The following is an 18,882-nucleotide window of genomic DNA, read 5'->3' as shown; positions in this document are numbered from 1 at the left end:
GAAACAGTTCGTGATCAGCACACAACTGAAGGAGTCGATCTCCGTTGTCTGTGCGGCAAGCATCGACTCCGAATCGACCACCCAAATGTGATTCCAAGGAGCTCAAACGACCTACTTGAGCATTTAAATCGCCTGCAAGGATCACAATGTCATTGCTTTTTGCCTGACGAATGAGCCCGGATAGCTCTCGATAGAAAGTATCCTTCTCCGCATCAGAACGGCAGTATGGAGCATACAGTAACCTTCGACGAACTCTCAGATTTCAGGTGAAAAAGCGTTTGCGCGAATCGATAAACTTCTTGGATTTAGAAAGCTAAGAAGATGGAGGGGGCGAGAAAATCTGTGCGTAATCGAATGCATATCACACGTGTAACCGACCCACAAGGGCCTCCAATAGGCAAAACAATCACCACGAACAATAGCTCGCCTGTTTCCAAAAAGAAGAAGGCTTGGGTCCTTCGACCGAACGCTCTGCAACAATCCAACTGGACACCTGCAGTTGCTCGGCCGGGTTCTCCACCCACAACACATCCCTGGAAAGTGAACTTTGGACGCCCGACTGCTTCGGAAATAAGCGAATGCCTTTTATTTCGCAGACATCGCCAACCTGCTGATCCTGACGAACTTCCTCTCGCTATGTTCAGATATAGAGGCGAAAGCCCTAGTTCATGCTTGTGTGATCTCCATCTGGGCGAAGGAAAATTTACCCACCAGCTGAGGTGGAAAAAACGTTCAGCTGTAGCACCCTTTCGGTTTATAACTCATGCTACCCGAAGGAAGCACGAGGGCTGGGATACTGCCCGGTTACCCAAGCCTGGACATGGGAAGTTGAGATTCAGAACTTCCGGTCAGTAGATTCGTGATCCAATCACAGCCATCTCGCCACCAACTAAGGTGAGTCGACAGTGGCTCTACTTTCAAAAGCGTGTGGCAGTTGAAGAGGATTGACGTGACTTCCGTTGAAATCTGACTCATCTTATCTCATCTCCTCATCCTCCTACGAAGGCGTGTGTAGACGGAACGTGAGAAGAGCAAGCAGGATTCTGGCCGGTAAAGGACTCTGTGTGTCACATTTATACGCTCTTTGAAGCGCCCCAAAAGTTTTCATTTTCCTGGACTTCGAAAGTACTTTCGGTGCTATCAACTGGTTGGTTAATTTCAGTAGCACGCTATTCTGTCTGCATTCGCATACTTGTGAGAATACTCATAATCAGAGAGGAATATCAGTGGTAACACGGACGCATTACTGCCTACAGGTGTATCTTACTCCTTTTACGTTACACCTAGAGCCCGTGGCGTTGTTTTCTAGTGTTTGGGAGAATGTGGGGTATCAGTTCACATAGTCATTACTGCTCCCACATGCTATTTGTATCGTGTATTCTTTAATTCAGGCTCATGATATCGGTATTGATATAGTAACACAATTGCAGTAAACATGATAATTTTCAACTCCTCGCAGCTCACTTTATTTTCGATATGGAGGCTGTGGCAGTTCACGCATTTAAACCGACAGAGCCGGATGAATTGGGATTTGAGAAAGGGAGCATACTACATGTAAGTCGCTCACTGTGTCAACTGATTCATGCGTACAGATAATTGAGATGGAGGAAGATCCTAATTGGTACAAGGCACGACAGGGACAAAGAGAAGGCATGGTTCCTGCAAATTACATCACTTTGTATGCACACCCGTGGTATGTTCCTAAATGCAGTCGTCGCGAAGCCGAAGCCCGGTTACTGGAAATTGATCCTCAGACCAACGCCGATGTCCAACCCAATGGAGCGTTTGTTGTGCGTCAGAGTGAAAACGAGCTGGGTCAGTTTAGTATATCCGTCAAGTAAGTCCTTATAATGTTATCAGCTCAAAATATTTACTTCAAAACATCCGTTTTGCTGCCTAGATTATGGGTAAGAGTGCCCCTTTGCTTAGCAAGAAATGCCCCAGGGGTTTGTGAATATAATATGCTCTTTGTATTCTCAGACTCCCACATGTGAGGGTACATAGAGAGCCCCTCAAAAGTCCCGTACTTGAAGGGATGTCAGACATGACTGTTCTTTTTCTCCCTTCCTACTTAATTTTGTGACCGAAGCAATCAAAAGTTTTCATTTTCCTGGACTTCGAAAGTACTTTCGGTGCTATCAACTGGTTGGTTAATTTCAGTAGCACGCTATTCTGTCTGCATTCGCATACTTGTGAGAATACTCATAATCAGAGAGGAATATCAGTGGTAACACGGACGCATTACTGCCTACAGGTGTATCTTACTCCTTTTACGTTACACCTAGAGCCCGTGGCGTTGTTTTCTAGTGTTTGGGAGAATGTGGGGTATCAGTTCACATAGTCATTACTGCTCCCACATGCTATTTGTATCGTGTATTCTTTAATTCAGGCTCATGATATCGGTATTGATATAGTAACACAATTGCAGTAAACATGATAATTTTCAACTCCTCGCAGCTCACTTTATTTTCGATATGGAGGCTGTGGCAGTTCACGCATTTAAACCGACAGAGCCGGATGAATTGGGATTTGAGAAAGGGAGCATACTACATGTAAGTCGCTCACTGTGTCAACTGATTCATGCGTACAGATAATTGAGATGGAGGAAGATCCTAATTGGTACAAGGCACGACAGGGACAAAGAGAAGGCATGGTTCCTGCAAATTACATCACTTTGTATGCACACCCGTGGTATGTTCCTAAATGCAGTCGTCGCGAAGCCGAAGCCCGGTTACTGGAAATTGATCCTCAGACCAACGCCGATGTCCAACCCAATGGAGCGTTTGTTGTGCGTCAGAGTGAAAACGAGCTGGGTCAGTTTAGTATATCCGTCAAGTAAGTCCTTATAATGTTATCAGCTCAAAATATTTACTTCAAAACATCCGTTTTGCTGCCTAGATTATGGGTAAGAGTGCCCCTTTGCTTAGCAAGAAATGCCCCAGGGGTTTGTGAATATAATATGCTCTTTGTATTCTCAGACTCCCACATGTGAGGGTACATAGAGAGCCCCTCAAAAGTCCCGTACTTGAAGGGATGTCAGACATGACTGTTCTTTTTCTCCCTTCCTACTTAATTTTGTGACCGAAGCAATGAGACAGTTTTCTAAACCCTGGTGTTCAAATAGCTACACTGGAAAACTGTTGCTCTGGAATATGTGGGCGCCATCGTTCTCATTTTCGGAGAGAATTCGCAGGGGTTTTCGGATAAACTGACCAAAGTCACCCCATCCTTTAGCTTTCGGTTTGCATCCACGAAATGCTAGTTCAATCTTCTGCACATGCAGTCACTGAACACGCCACGTACAGTCCTTGGAGAGGTAATCGAAGTTTTGGGGCCTTTTGTTCATCTTGGTTCTGACTTTCGTGTGAAAATGAAGTGAATGCACGAACCTGTCAATCTAGGGTTACGTCTGCTAATTATTAGGAATCAAGTGCTACTGACAACCACGTGTAGTCCATTGGTAGGGTTTTTAGCCTCTCGGGCTTCGTGAACTACCTGGGCGCTACTGATTTTAAGCAAGGTTGTACCAACTGTACACCATTTCTATTTCTTCAAACATGGCCTGACCTAGCAGGATTAAGTTTCACCTGATTGGGAACGGATCGTGACCTGTTGGGTTTGCCTATTCGATACAAACATGCAATGACTTTCGTGCCAGCAAGTGGATTGATTAGTTTAATTGTTTCGTGCCGTCCATCGTATGTGAACTCGATGAGCAATCAGTAACTTCATCCTCAACTGGTCGCGGAAATCGAGAAGCTCTAGATAGAGGTACTACCTGATAACAATGTGCATGGTGGTTGATTAAGTGTTTCGTCCATCCTTTGATTTCCTAACCGAACTCTTATACAGACATCCTCAGCAAAGCGGTGGACCTCTGTTTCACCCTTACTGAGGCCCATCGGCACCACGTGAGCTTGGCCTCATTATGATTGGAGTTTCTGGTGCTAAACCCGTGCAAGCGTCATGACAGCAGCTGGACATGTTGCAATATAGTTAGTTCGTGAATATCTTTTTTCCTATATTTCCGTTGTTCTGATGGCGATCGGTTTCATTATGGCAGTCTTTGTTGGAGACTCTGCAGGATGACACTTGTTAACAATGAATGGGATTTTCTGTGATATATACCAATGTTTTTCAAACTGGGTAGTGAATTGTTTTTTTCTATGTAGAATTATTTCGATTAAAAGACGCCTAACATACCACAACGACGATTCATACTAGTAGCTGATAATTTTGATTGCAAATTTAGATTTAAGACTGAAATGAAAAGCACTTATTGCTAGGTTGAACATTCTATCATGGAGCATCTGTGTCTATGATAGAAGTTCTAAAATCAACTTTATATCTCCCTATGCTTCAACCCTGCAAGTGCTGAAGAGCAGAGAAGCATGATACAACTACCTCATCATGGTTGGTAATCGTCAGACGTGCCCATTTTATCAATCTGTAGGACGATTGGAACCCATTGCGTTCCGTTAAGCATTACACCCTGCGGACATGAGTGGCTGATCAGCAGTGCGATTAATTCCCCTTACACAGGTTATAGCGCCACTAGTCTTTCAGTCACGCAGTTTACGTCGCGGTCGTATGACGACTGGCTCTCGGGTTGCTGGCTTATTTTACGAACTTTTTGAAAACGATGATAACGATCGTATAGTTAGATGTTACCTCAAATTGAGCTGGTTTTCGAAACCGCACGATGCGAAACGCGTCTACGAGCTATGGAGTGTGGTCATTTTGGACCTACCAGTACAATAATAGCGTGTGTTGCCAGAGAGAAAAGAGATGCTCCCTTGATACATACTTTGAGCTTCGTAGCTGGTTGATACTGGCTGATAATTTCCTTACCACACTGTAGTTTGATATCTGTGATGCTTATGTGCCAGGGACGGGGAAAATATCAAATGGTTTTTACCACTTGACGGAGCTGACCCAAAATGTGACTATCTTGGGAGGTTGGAAGTGATTCATCGGGACTTTTGAAAAGGAAATTCAGTGAAACATCCATAATTGCGTTATTTAGTTCCTCCTTGTGGGTAGCAATAACTACTAGTGAAACGAGGAAAGCCCTTACTAACAAATACGAGTCAAGCGGTTACAAGCCATTCGACACGAAAATAAACATCTCTGCACAGAGATGTTAACATTCTCAAGCGTCCTGTTAAACTTTCTTGGACGTTCTTTGAATGTTAAATAATTGTAAACGAACACTGCAAAGTACTCCCATAATTTCTGTATTAACCCTCACCTTCCGCCGGATTCAGGGGCGGAGCCTGGATACCGAACCCTTAGACCACTTGCATGCTTCATCAGTAGTATCCACTACTATGTGAATCCGGCACAAAAATAGTTTTGACGAAAGCGGCGAAGGTGCAACGTGTGTTAGGAAAGATTGGGTTCTTAAGTTTGAGAATTCTATTCGTCTGTTCTGTTCTGCGTAGCCGGTCTCTCTCTACCGTCTGGTGTTTATCAACTAAACAATGGACAACTTCAGACGCAGGCCAAAGTGTTCAATACTCAAGGATATCATCTGAACTGTTGGGTATGGCTACAGGACGAACCAGATTAGCATCGACAGTGGTCCTGTATTCGCTGATCGCTTTGGACTGACTAATTGCTGTGGACGCAGCCACCCACCGACGAAACGGTGGATCAAGTGAGCTGATCATGCTTACCAGGCAGCATGGCCATTGTCGTGGCTAGCCATCGTATGTCCTCGTGGGATCTAACTTCTAATGTACCTGATGTAACATGATTGAGTTCAGCTGTTCATACTGTCCTCATCAGCATTTGAACGATTTTTAGTACGCTGACTACCCTGGCGCTTCAACCTCCCCGATGTTCTTGGAAGTGCAAACCACGGCCAGTTGGCCTTGCTTGAATAGTTTGTATTTGGCTCATTAGTATCGCAGACTTCTAATGTACTCCGAATATATACCATTGGATTCAAATGTTAGGTTATGTGCAGCAACCCTCCGAACGTTTCAGATTTTCTGTGATCGGCTTTGTACCGACCAAGCTGGCTGCTGGTTGACATCAGCTAGCATCGGCTGCGCTCTTTTTGTAATGCGGGCCAGTCACTGCACTCTCTTTTGTTGTCCCGTTGTGACTACTCGATAATTACGGGTATTCCGTTGAGTATGCAGATGACCTTAGAACTGCTCGTTCTTGTTTACTCCTCGATCCGACTCCCTCAGTTGTTGGCCTGGTAAAGGATGTTTGGTTGGTTGCACACGCCGCTCAGCGCAGACTGTGTGTAGCGTTAACTGTAATACACACCGGTCCATTGTTATATTTCTATGTGACGGACAGATCTGGAAACAGATGTCAGTCCTGCACGTAGGGATAAGTTGTCCAGATTGATATCGTCACGAATCGACTGATTTTACAACAGGCTATTTTTATTGGATTATATGGTCTCCGGGACATTCCCATACCACCCGAGCATCCACATGATGGCGACAGAGTCCTCGGCCAGGGCGATTTACTCAAATCTCTGATCAAAAGGCATCAATACGATGCGTAAAGTTACTTGAAAAGCCTGACCACCAAATCGCCACTTGCAAGCCGTGTTTGCCTAACCTCATTATCTAATACAGTGGTCCTCCCGAAAAGTGGTTAGTTCTGTAGAATCAAAAGCCGTTCACTTCGAGAAAGATTTGCTCCCCGAGGAGAGAGAAGCAGCCCAATAAACAGTTTGAACTTAAATAATGGTCGCTGTTGGATAGGGTGAGAAAAGCATCGAAGACAACATGTTCTTTCTACTTCCTTTCTAATGACATTCGATCTTTCCAGATCATTCCGGGGGCGTATCACACGGTGAGTTTAGGTTGAATTACCTGGCCGTGAAAACGATGAATATCGTCGAACTCAATCTCGTAATTTCAATCTACGAGCTCTATGGAATTCGAATGAACTTCTAGGCTGCCTCGTGTGTACAGAAGGCACAATTAGGGAAAGATACCAATAGTCGGACTAGACAGATGGTTGGAAGCATTTCGCACCGACAGAAGTGCGTTAACTAACCAGTTAACCGCAACACAACAAAAGTGGTTTACGCTACTGATCGTTTCGTCTGTCTGTGGGGCTTGTAATTAGTGCACGAGAAAGTACACCAGTTCTGTCGAGCTTCAACTCCATTTCTATGCCGTTCACGAATGGCTGGGATGCGGTAGAGCCAACTGGATGTTATTGCGGTAGAGATTTCCGCTGAGGATTTTGAATTTATATTACACCACTCTTGGTAGCCACTTACTGCCCAAACTCATAGCAGTGCTCGCCAACGCAATCTGAACCGAGTCCTCCGTGACATCCACGATATAGTCATTCAATTCCGTCTCGCTTGATCGGTTAAGCCTGCTTACATCTTCCTTGCCAACGTCTTCATATATTTTTCCAGTGAGTCAAGAAATGTTCGGAGCCTATCTGGAAGTGTTTGCCTCAGCAAAACAATCGGTGATTTCCTTGCTGGGCAATAAACTTAAAATTCTCATCAGACCAAACGACAAGGTTACCAGGTTGATCAGGTTTTGAGCAGATAGAGAACCAACCACATCTTCAACTATCTGGCTATCTCAGTGCTAAATGTTGACCAAAAGTTTTTGTTCTTTCTGGGAAACAAAGACTGATTGACTGTTGGGTTAGGGTGAAAATTCCCGTCAGCGTAAATTAGGTTTGAGGCACTTTGGCGAAGTGATCCTCATGGACATCGTTCAAAAACTCTGTTGGCCGCTGTGGTTTTTGCGGGGATCGGCCTGCTGTTCAGAAGCCCAGATGCTTCCCTCCTGCCGATTTCTACGGTGAGCAGTTTGGTAGTTTGATTCTCTCTGTGAAAAAATAGGCTGTTAAGGAGCTACCGAGATGACATGCAAACCGTGACGCTGTCAAATAGTTCAGTCCCTTCGCAACTTATTCAGTCACCCACTGTATAACATTACGCTAACCAATTCACGTCAGGGTGCCTGATTTCAACGGAATGGTCTAGGTGACAAGGCAACCTACTTGGTTCAAATAACAAAGATCGGTGCCAGATGTACAGGAAAACGGCAACCTATAAGAATGAGAAATCGACAATATTTTATGGTGCGTTTGCAATAAAGCGGAGACGAATCTAAAACATTGACAGATTTCTCTGAACGGTGAAGTAATTGGAAGTGTGGGGTTGGGGTTGCGGACATTACGAGAAAGGTGGCGACCGCAAACAGAGGTTCCTTGCTTCACTTTTTCAGTTCTTTAACCTTTCCGCATATGTCCTTGTAAGGAAGTAAGTAAGTAATGAACAGAAAAAAGTGCCTATTCTCGATTATCCATAAACTGCCAGTTGTGCTAATTCTATTTTAAGCCAACGGAATTTTCCCCAGCGTTTTTGTACCCGGTTATTTTCTCACTATGCCGAACACCCCCCGTTCTTATCAATCCTCCGAAAAGTGCCATCAGGTTCATCACGCTGCTGGTTCGTAAACCGATTTTCTCATCTTCACCGGTGTTTCGCGTCATGTGCATTGACTAGAATCCTTTCACGACTTTATCAATTTCGTTAACTTACTGTTTTCCCGTCCAATAACAGAGATGGCCCTTCGGTATTACATTTTCGTGTATTTTCGGATCCCAACGGAAAATACCACATTTGGACAAACAAATTTCAGTCAATCAATGAATTGGTTGATTATCATAGGCGGCAAACGATCTACGGGGACAAGACGCTCCTGTTACGAGATTGCATGCCGAGTAAGGTGAGTTGACCTTCTTGGCCGGCCTATATACGGTTGTTTCTGTCGTTTTGCAGTTCAGTGTTCACAAGTCCTTGCTGTTTATGTTCTCTTTGTCCTTTTCGTCATGTATACAGAACAGTTGCTTGGTGACCGGTAGACACCGGCATTGTTGCATCTGGATATCATCGGTGCAACTGAGTCAAACTTGATTTCGACCAACCACTGTCGCCTGCATTCTCACGTGTCATGTCAACTTGAATGTGCCTCACGCTGTTATCTCTTTTGCTTCAGTGGTCCTCACGATTGTCTACCGATATTGAAAATCTCATGCTTAATGAGTCATCATTCACAACATTTTAGGTTAACATTGCATGTAGAATTTTCTTGTTCACTTCCTCGGAGAATGTCGTGGTGATTAGTTCTTATTGAAATGTATCTGAGGGGAACATTTGCTGCCTTAGTAATTTGGAAGCCTTTGAGGAGCTATTGTTCTATCCATTGGTTACTCATGGGATTTGTATTACCACTATTTCGAAATGCGGCGGAATTCTTTTGCTACCTGGTTTATTTTCCGCTTACAAGTGTATCAGCATCATATATGTTTCTTGTTCAGGTTCTTCTGTGTCGCATTCATTCTAATATCATTGTACGCAGACTTTAGTACCAAGCATTTCTCATTAAATAAGAACAATTGATTGTTTAAGTGAATTTATTCAAAAAAAGCTCGTCTTTAAGAATTCACACACAACAAATGGGTAACTATGATCAGCCTTTTGAACGGTGTGCCTTTCAGCGAAGCAATTGATATGGCCGTTAAGTAGTTTGCACGTCATTTGGGGAAATGTAAATCGATCAAGTTTGTCCATACAAAAGTTCTTCCCGGCTAAGCTTAGTGTAACTCACATCTGTAAATTTCATGATCCCAAAAATATTGTATTGTCCCATTGGACGAGTTTTGTTGTGTTATTTATTGTGCTTCTTCTATGCTCAGTCGTTCATGCTACATTTTCTCTCTGCATGTTTAGAAATAGCTTTTGATGAAAGATAAGATAAAGAGGTAGTCGGATGGACAAGATTTTTTTTGCACATGAGCTGGTTCAACTGATGTGTAGGATAAACTCACTTAAACATTTTTGCAGTGTGTAGGCCCTCATTATTTATTCAGTGATAAGCATTTTTCTCAGCACTCACCTGTAAATCTGAGAGTAAATCTAAACCTACACATAAACCATAGTTAGAGTGGCGTTCAAGTGAGAGAAATGATTACCTCATTCCTTGCGGTCACCGCAATCCCCATTGCCAAAATCCCTATCTGAATTCGACAATCCAGTTTCAATTTTCCCGTTAGTGGATCGACAGGAAGTAGTTCGTTTTTTCTGCGGAGAGAAACATTGAAAGTTGACTGTGAAAAACTGAGACAGCAATGAGATTTTACGCTGCTCTGTTTGACACCCCCATCTTTTGGAATGTGTTGAGGCTCATAATGTCCGTGACTTATTAGATCTGTGCGTCTCAAATTCTAAAACAAGCGGTCGAATCTCAACCATCTGTTGGATCCGTTTGGAATAAACAGAGTACCTAGTTTAGTCAAGCGTTAGACAGAATAATCGACAAAGCGTGGCGAGGAAAACCCTCAGTACCTACAATTTACTGTGTAGCTTTTGCGCATTTTATCAAACGATTGTGTGTAAAGATGTGGAAATAAACAAAATCGGATACCACAGGGCTTCGCGTACTTCTTGGGAGATACAAAGGGTAGCCTTGAGCTGGGTTTCTCACCACTTCACCTATGTACCTTCCATACGCATACAAACAAACTAATCCCATAGAGTTGTAACTGGTGCTGTTTAGGAAAAGAGGCACCTGTCAGACGAACGGGCCGTCGTTAATCTGGTCTCTTTCAAGAAGCATCGTGACCGGAGTGTGGCTAAGTCTTGGTATCTGTCGGTTTGGATTTTGGGTACTCCGAATTGACTACTTTCACATTTACTTTGGTACAGTCTGTGAACCTGATCCTTTTAATGCTCACCCGAGCTTCAGTTGTGCCCAATAAACTCCCTACACAGTCGCTTTTCACTTCTCGATGCTGCCTCATCGGGCTTGAGTCTTGTGTTTGTGATGTATGAGTCGCCCGATTACTTCCGTGGAGTGGCATGGAGCCATTTTGGTTCACTGATTGTATTCTGATACTCTTCTTCTCGGTAGTCGCCCTTTCTTTGTTTCGTTTGTTCTGTTAGTGAAGCTAACCTGTACTGTAAAGAAGTAATTTGCAACTCTCATCCTTGTTGTTCAAGTAGCGTTCTAACTTGGAGTTTCTGCAGAGGGCCGCAGGGGATTCAAAATGTTTTTTTGTGTGCTCGGCTGAGTTCAATGGATCTTTCCTTCAAAATTGGTCAGAATCAACACCAGATTACCTGCTATGAACATACGCTGTTGCGATTCACTGTTTAGCCACATTTCTCAATCACAGTGACTTGAAATCACGGTTTCTGAATTTTCTGACAAGGGTTGTAGGTTTTAACCTACTCAAAGAATCGGGAAATACACATTCTATGCGATTCGTAGCAAGGCTGAAGCAGCTTCACATCGCTTGTTGGTGTTTGACCGACTCACCAGTGCAAAGTGAAATCCACAACTAGAGTAATGTATGCTTCGATCTATCCCCCAATGGTTCTTGCCCTATAAATAATAGACAAATATGCTTTGGACTGTCCTCAGTCCTGTGGAATGCGTGTCCTTTTGTACAACTACTTCGTTTAATTTGCTGTTGCACTTGATTCAACTAGGAATATCTGTTGAGTACGCAGTTCGATCACACCGCTGTGATTGAGAGCTAGCTTACCCGGTAACTAGATAATCCAGACAACCAGACGCTTGCTTTTCTGGTGATCGTGTATGGTTCACAATCAACCTAACATTGGAATGCCTCTAGCGGTCTCATTGTATTCGGTTTCTGTTTTGTTCTGTCCCGTTTATGCTTGCAATGTTATATATATATATATATATATATATCTGATCATCCTGATCCTATAACAGAATATGGGTGATTATGGAAGGAATCCATGACAATTTGGTTGCAGGAAGGTTAAAAGCCATCCATAAAGCGATTTGGCAGGAAGCAGATTTTCTTTTGTGGGCATAAAACCTCCTGATGCAAGCATCGACATCGTTCAGTGCTATTTTCTCCACTCAACACGGGCTATAATACCAATCTTACAATGAGAACTGGATAACTCACTGGATAAGGCGCGAACTTACTTTTTGCAAAATCCATCCATTGCTGGAGACCCCACCTCGGCATCTTGACTGCTCCCATCTAGGTTTGGGCAACCTGGCGATAGCTCAACCCTCACCATCCCTTCGAATGGTGACAACGAGGAACAAAAAGGGTGTTACAGGTGACTGACCGTTATTATTTATTCATTTATTGTAGTGCTGTTGGAAACTCATTATCGGGTTCATCAGCTTGACGTAGTTCTGGGGTTACCTTCAGGCGTATTCTGTACATGAACGGTACTGTTCTCCACCTTTAGAGTCACCACCTCATCTAAGGGAGCATACTTATTTGAACTACCAGTGCGTTCTGCACTTACAGTTCGAGATTGGAAATTTCAGCCTCTTTGTCGCTTCTCGGTTGCATACATTTTGTAGATTAGCCTGTAACATGATGATAAATGACCTACAACTTGCACTCCATTCCTGACCTGACAATCCGAAGCGCTGAAAGTCTCAAATTTCCACCAAAATAATTTGAATTTTCTAACTGGGAATGTCGAACGCCGGGGTGTGGTCGGCCAGATGCGTTTTACGTCTTCCCTTTCGGCTTCGACGGATAGAAATGGCGAGCAAAATACAACAGTCGTGAATACTGTCGGAGATATTAGACTGATAATAGAATCGGCGCAACGTTCTTTGTGCTTGTATGGGGCTACGAACATTTGTAAGTAGTGTCTTTGATGTTAGTCTCTATCCATATTATGTGAGTGACTGTTTAGGGGTACATGCCTCCTCGACGGTTTGGGGTGGGCTTGCACCAAGCGTCTTTACCCACCCTATTTTTGTATCCTTATTTAGATAAACTGAGTTGGCTGTGTGGCACATATGCCCCGATGTTCCACTTTGATGTTGCCGTCATTGATATGATGTCTCATGTTTCACACCACTAATTGTCTAGAGTTTACTCACATGGATGTGGTTAATCGCCAGACGGGTTTTACACCCGGTTGTCGCCTGCAAGATCGTTTCTTCTTATCCTTTTTCCATATCTACCTCCACGAGGTATGGATGTCCCCACGGCGTCCACCCATGAACACTAAGTAAGCCGACGGAAGATGCTCACACCCGATGTATATTTCTCTGGGATGCGTTGAAGTTTAGTCTGTCAAAGAAAAGTCGCTGTTCGTCCTTGGAGATCAGCTTTGTTAATCACCCTGTGGCGTTCATGCGTCAAAGGTAGTCTCCTCAGTACCTCACGGTCCGTTTCCATCCAGTCGACCACAAACGTAACTCGGGTATCTTCTTCCTGGTCCCACTCCAAGCTACGAAACCTAGCAACCATATATTTATTGATCCTGTTAGATGGAGGAAATTTAGAGATTTTTTTACCACAAAGTACGGCTGAGAATGGGACATATTGTCCACGTAGCGCACGATGGAGTTTTTTTTATAGAACTAATGACGTCAAACGAAAATGTTAATTTCACGCAATTGATGCATCACCTATTCGCAAGACTTAGCTAGGTGCACGTGCGGGAGCTGCTGGGGATAGCACATTTCACCATATTTCTGTTGGTCTTGACCACTGAAACTCTCGCTTGTGCCCAGACTTGGCCAAACACAGACTAGTATGTTTACTACCTTGGGAGGCACACACGCACAAGTTTGTGTAGTGATATCCTGTGACGATCGACCATGTTCCTAGAAAGTTGCAGAAGTACTGTGTATGCATTTACGCGGGATTCTCCTGGCATGGTGGTGGAATGAATGACTGGCTGATTGTATGGTCAGGTGAATTCGTTTGCTGTACGTCTCGTATGTGTTGGTCAATCATAATGTTGTTTTTTTTTGGATTGGCGCAGAAAGCACACCATTTTTTCGTGCGCGGTTAACCCAGACTTGTTCGATAAATCCTCGTTCATCTGCTGTACTATTTTCTTATTCCCACCCATCACGTGCTGCTGGACCATGTTAAGTATTTTTGGCTTGCTAAAACTCACAGCGAATTGTTCCAAGTGTCGTAGTGATTAGAATTGCTAATTTCTGCAATTCAGTCAACCTTTGTTCTTGCTCGGTAAACCTCACTATTGTTTGGCGGATGACATTGCGGTGATGCTCATTGACCATCGACTATACTAATAGATTCGTGTAGTACTATTCGCTGTCGGATACACCTAACTTAGACTGTGTGCAGGACTTGCGAGCAACGGTGCATAGTAAGACGTATATCTGGCTAACAATCCGGTCTAGTTTGTCACTAGCCTAGAAGTATGCTCGCCTCTGAGAATAGCTTGCCTCGTTTGGTAGACTTATTAGCCCATCCCCTTTGGGAGACATGTTTCAAATGAAACGGGATCTTCATGGTTGTTGGTAACTACATTTATTGACCCTTATAGACGAACTGTTGCACATGATGAGCTTTCTCGGAGATACTAATGTTACTGTAGTACTGTACTGAAGTGACCCGTTTTTTCTTAGAACTTCGGCCATGCTCCCTCTAAGTCTGGTACATTGATTCCTTCAATCGTATAGCTTTCACACATCACCGGTTTAGCCCTTGTTCACACACCACTGCAAATACTGCTATCAACTACTCACCAATGTGGGACAGTGTGAGAGATATATTCCTCTATGACAGGTGTATATTGAGACCAGAAGAAACGATGGGGGAATGCAGTGTGTTCCGATAATAGAAAATCCCTTGTTATGACCATTTAGCACAATCTGCATCACTCTTTGCAATCCTACTACGTATCACATAGGTGACAAACAAACAAATGCACGAATGCAGATCTAAGGTTTGCAGTTCATATGCCGACGAGGAATGCGTACAAGGTGCAACCGGACCACATGAACTGAACTGCGGAAATACTTGCTCAGGTCTTTGCTATCGGAAAGACTTAATCGAAATCGTTACGTTGTCGTCAAGTAGTGTGTTTGAACAGAGTTTAAAGTTGTATCGTTGTATCGCTCTTCAGGTTCCTAAATGCAACTGAATGTTTCCCATGGGGAAATGAGCATGCACAACGGTAAACTAACTCAAGTTGATGGTTCTCGACGTTCCGTTTCTTCTTTGTAATCGGGCATCTCCTCATACATCACTGTTCCATATTTTTTGTTGGACGGAACCCTGACGGCTAATGAGCATTGCCATAACAATTCCGTGTACATCTGGACACTTATCTGTCCTAATTGTGGACTCTGTTCCATAATGAAGTAACAATCAATCTTGTGTTGGTTACTATAGCAGCCCAACTGTTGCTTGAACATATGCAGTTCTTCCTTAGTATCCATCGTATGCCAAATGCTACCTTAACTCTTTATTGTTTACGACCTGCGTTATTCTGCTTTTGATAATGGGACAACGAACGTCATTATAAATGTGCACCAAGTTGACATCGAGAAAACAAATTCGGTAATGCATTTCATTGATCCTAGCCTTCGATTGATCGCACGTTGAATTTTCTTCTGCAAACGGTAGCAGGGAATCCAAGTTTTGCTCATAACGTGGTTCTTAGTTTACCGTTTGGTTATGGAATTTGTCAAACTTGCGTTCGTACAACTCTTCTTTACGTTTTTCCTGTATGACGGGTTTGCCTGGATCGCCCTATTTCAAAGGAAATCTTTGTGTTCTGTGTGCCCAAGCAATCCGTACGAAAGTAGAAGTCGGCTCACAGCTGATAGACTTCCGTAGGGGGTGGAGTCCCGGTTGTCCTAATACTGGTGTCATTCACTTCACTACTTGCTATTAGGTTTTATTCTCCGGCGACTATGTTGTCTCGCGGGCGTGCAAATGAAACTTATTTTTTGATGTACTACTGTTCGATTTTAAGTGGGTGCCCATTTTTCCAAATGTAGGCTCCTAGTTCCTATCGAAGTGTTCGTGTGCCGCATGGATGTGCTGAGCTGGATGTATAGTACTGGCTCCAAAGAGGCGCTGCTCGTGGAGAGTTCACACTGGTTTCTGCCAGATTTCTGCAGCACTCCATCTTTTTTAATGGCCCTAGATAATCCAAGACCTTATCCCCAAAGGACTGTTTTTTTTTACGAAGGAAGGTTCTTAACCAAATGAACTAATGAGAATTTTTGCAATGCACTACTCATAAGGTCGCTGAAAACTCCTCGACAGCCCACGACCGGTTTCGCCCTTCTTGGGGCTCATCAGGTAGGCGCAGTCCCCGGGTTTCCGTCAGCCTCATGTTCTACTTGAAACCAAATCGCACGAAATTAGCCTGGAAACATCAAAACCGAGAGATTCAGCTGGGTTCCAGATGAGTCTCTCGAAAAACCGAACTAATGAGACGTTTCAAGAGCTGCATTGAAATTTCGACCGTTGGTGTGTAGTGTAATTTTGAGTCTGGAACCGTTAAGCTATTCAGAACGTTATTAAATTCACCAAATCGATTTAGATCCAAGTCACTACTATTTGAACATGAGCTTATCCTTACATTGCAAAAAAACAATATTCAGCTTGAGTTTCTTTCTCCTCACTGTCCCTCAATTCGGACATCAGTAATAGTGTTATGGTTATCTTCATCCAGGCTAGGGAAGCAAATATCACCATCGACAACAGAATTAGCATGCCACTCAAGTGTCTCGCATTAATCAAGAGAGAATACTGTAGTAGAGAGTAAAAGAGCAAGGTTCGAACTAGGTGTAAAGAAGCCTAATGTCTTTATGGGAAGATATTAGGAAGAGAGCGATCAGATTGATCAGCACTGAAACAAAAGTATCGGAGCATTAGGTCTGAGGCGGGCGTTGTCGTCTTCTGCAAATCCCACCCAGTTCATCTGTGCACCGGCAAACAGCCGTCAGTTAAGCAAGTGGCTAGAAAGTAATAGTAGGTTGGTCATAGGGGTCGATTCTTTGCCACTTTGTGTGCAACCCCTTGAATCAAGAATCATCTCGGTTCCGTCCATACGTGCGCGAATACTGCACAACACTGCGTTCCACGATAGCCTTGTGTCGTAGTCTATTCGCTGCTAAATTTTCCACTGGAAAACAATGTTTTCTTCGGTAGTCGGTATTTGGGCGTGCGGGGTATGCGTCCCAACTATCTTAACCTGATGATCTTTATTTGCCGCTATAGTAATCCTGTTTCTATACCAATTGTTGGCTTACGAGCTACTTCATCCCGGACGCGGTGCAATCAGCTGACTGTTGCTATGTTGCCAAGGCGCCCATGATTGTATGTTTGAAGACAATACAAGTCGTATCTTGTCTACGCATGGGCAACGTGGTCGTATCCCAGCCCACGTGCTTCTTTCAGGTTGGCGTCGCAGCTAACCATCGTATTGATGTCGTAGCTGAACGGCTGTTCTTTGGCATGTTTCTTACTTTCGAATTGCAAAGCTTGTCTACAGAATTTCCAAGCTTTTGCTTATCGGAGACCTCAGAAGGAAGTACTTGAGTCTGTTGATCTATTTGCGTATCTTGGCAGCTGCGTATGACGCGACCGTACCATAGCCGGTGAAGTCAATGTGCGGATAATGAAAGTGCATGCAGCATTCGCCGTATGTGTGACCATCGGTGCCTCCGTAGCATAGAGTGAGGTTGCTGGCCGTAGCAAGTACGCAACAAAATCATGTGTTAGCATGGTTGGATCATCTACCCGAGAAGGCGTTCCAAGCCACTGTTGGTGAAATGGTCCCTGGGACGGATTATGATATGATGACGTGAAATGGAAGCAACTACAGTCCAACTAATTCCTGCGTGTTCTTGACCCTTTCTGGGCTAATCCTTGATTATACGTGTCTGGAAACTCTTCAGGACATGGCATGCAACCGGTCGCAGTCATTTCTTAGCCGGATTGCGCTAATATTTTATCGAGTGAAGTTCGCAAAGGATGCTGCTACTGGCCCTTTTATTCGGTATGACACTCGGATACGTTTATTTCAGTGCTGTCCAAAGTCGTAGGCGTCTTATTCATTGCCGTTTTCCTTAACCACGTCGGTACACCTCTCACCAAATCCTTCCCTTCCATTTTTACTCTACGAAGGCTTTGTTCCCTGAGGGTTGTATGGCAGTTAAACACCAGTACATGTCAGTCATTATATGTACATTATATATTATATTATATATACGATATATTATGTGTATTATATATGCATGATTCGTTTGGTTTGGTGCTTTGACATTTTCAGAAACCGCGCATGTTGATTTTAAACCAACCTCAGTTAGTGCCCATCTGAACCCAGACATAATGTTCTATATAGAGAATTCAACAAACCCATAATTGCATTGGTAGCATATGAAAAATGAAATGCGCTTTTTCTTGAAACAATTTACTGCCTATAAGCTTGCTGAAAGCTTTCCCACATTCCACTTTCATTTTCGCCCTTTTTGATGCTTATCGGGTAGGTATGGTCCTCGGGCTTCCGTCAGGCTTGTGTTCTACTTGAACAAAAGATTTTATGCCTTTGACCAAAAAAGGTTAGTGCAAACCCTTAAACTACCAGTACCCGGTGGCATAAAGTGTAGTATTAATTTTCAGCAACATGATGAGTAATTTGTTATGTCTAGAAAACTTACTGCGATATCTCGGACATCGTGCCTCCTAAAATATGAGACAGCTTTTGTGAAGCACATTCAGTTGAGAAATATGAGACAGCTTTTGTGAATCACATTCAGTTGAAGCATAGTGTTGACGATAGTTTCATTTGGGTTTCCCGGTAACACGAAAGTTATCCCCTAATGAGCGTACTTTGCGACCTGCAGTACGGATTATTCAATTTCTCCCCAACGTAAGATGCTTTGGGTGATAGAAATGGCATGTCGGGATGTGCATACTTCTCTAGGTTTCTGTTTGATGGAGTCGGCTGCTTTCAGACCCGATCTTCTCACAGTAATAGTCCCAACGCCCCCAAAACAATGAAGATTACTGTCATTTACGATGCACAGAGAGTACGGTCAAGTGACCTTACACTCATTCATTCTGCTCATCAGTCATAGT

At 43.5% G+C, this 18,882-nt stretch overlaps 4 protein-coding genes across 4 annotated transcripts in view; 1 reads left to right on the top strand and 3 right to left on the bottom strand.

The window, feature by feature from the left end:
* The window catches only part of T265_04208 (hypothetical protein), a gene marked incomplete at both ends in the record, with an annotated part of 25,322 nt that extends 13,252 nt beyond the window's left edge, over nucleotides 1–12,070 (bottom strand). The window contains one exon of the mRNA XM_009168890.1: nucleotides 11,973–12,070. Within this exon, the coding sequence (XP_009167154.1) occupies nucleotides 11,973–12,070 (98 nt within the window). The remainder of the gene's footprint in view (nucleotides 1–11,972) is intronic.
* T265_13452 (hypothetical protein) overlaps nucleotides 1,460–18,882 on the top strand; it is a gene marked incomplete at both ends in the record, with an annotated part of 22,607 nt that continues 5,184 nt past the window's right edge. Inside the window, 5 exons of the mRNA XM_009168907.1 lie at nucleotides 1,460–1,554; nucleotides 1,593–1,837; nucleotides 2,429–2,552; nucleotides 2,591–2,835; nucleotides 8,570–8,735. Coding sequence (XP_009167171.1) covers nucleotides 1,477–1,554; nucleotides 1,593–1,837; nucleotides 2,429–2,552; nucleotides 2,591–2,835; nucleotides 8,570–8,735 — 858 coding nt within the window. The remainder of the gene's footprint in view (nucleotides 1,555–1,592; nucleotides 1,838–2,428; nucleotides 2,553–2,590; nucleotides 2,836–8,569; nucleotides 8,736–18,882) is intronic.
* Nucleotides 14,970–15,224, bottom strand: T265_04207 (hypothetical protein; the record flags this gene model as incomplete). The annotated part of the gene is made up of 1 exon (XM_009168889.1): nucleotides 14,970–15,224. The coding sequence occupies one exon, from the start codon at nucleotides 15,222–15,224 to the stop codon at nucleotides 14,970–14,972; it is 255 nt and encodes an 84-aa protein (XP_009167153.1).
* T265_04206 (hypothetical protein) overlaps nucleotides 17,323–18,882 on the bottom strand; it is a gene marked incomplete at both ends in the record, with an annotated part of 17,723 nt that continues 16,163 nt past the window's right edge. The window contains one exon of the mRNA XM_009168888.1: nucleotides 17,323–17,580. Within this exon, the coding sequence (XP_009167152.1) occupies nucleotides 17,323–17,580 (258 nt within the window). The remainder of the gene's footprint in view (nucleotides 17,581–18,882) is intronic.

Source organism: Opisthorchis viverrini, assembly GCF_000715545.1.
Source record: "Opisthorchis viverrini unplaced genomic scaffold opera_v5_66, whole genome shotgun sequence".
Classification (NCBI taxonomy): domain Eukaryota; kingdom Metazoa; phylum Platyhelminthes; class Trematoda; order Opisthorchiida; family Opisthorchiidae; genus Opisthorchis; species Opisthorchis viverrini.
This window is presented reverse-complemented; position numbering and strand designations above follow the sequence as displayed.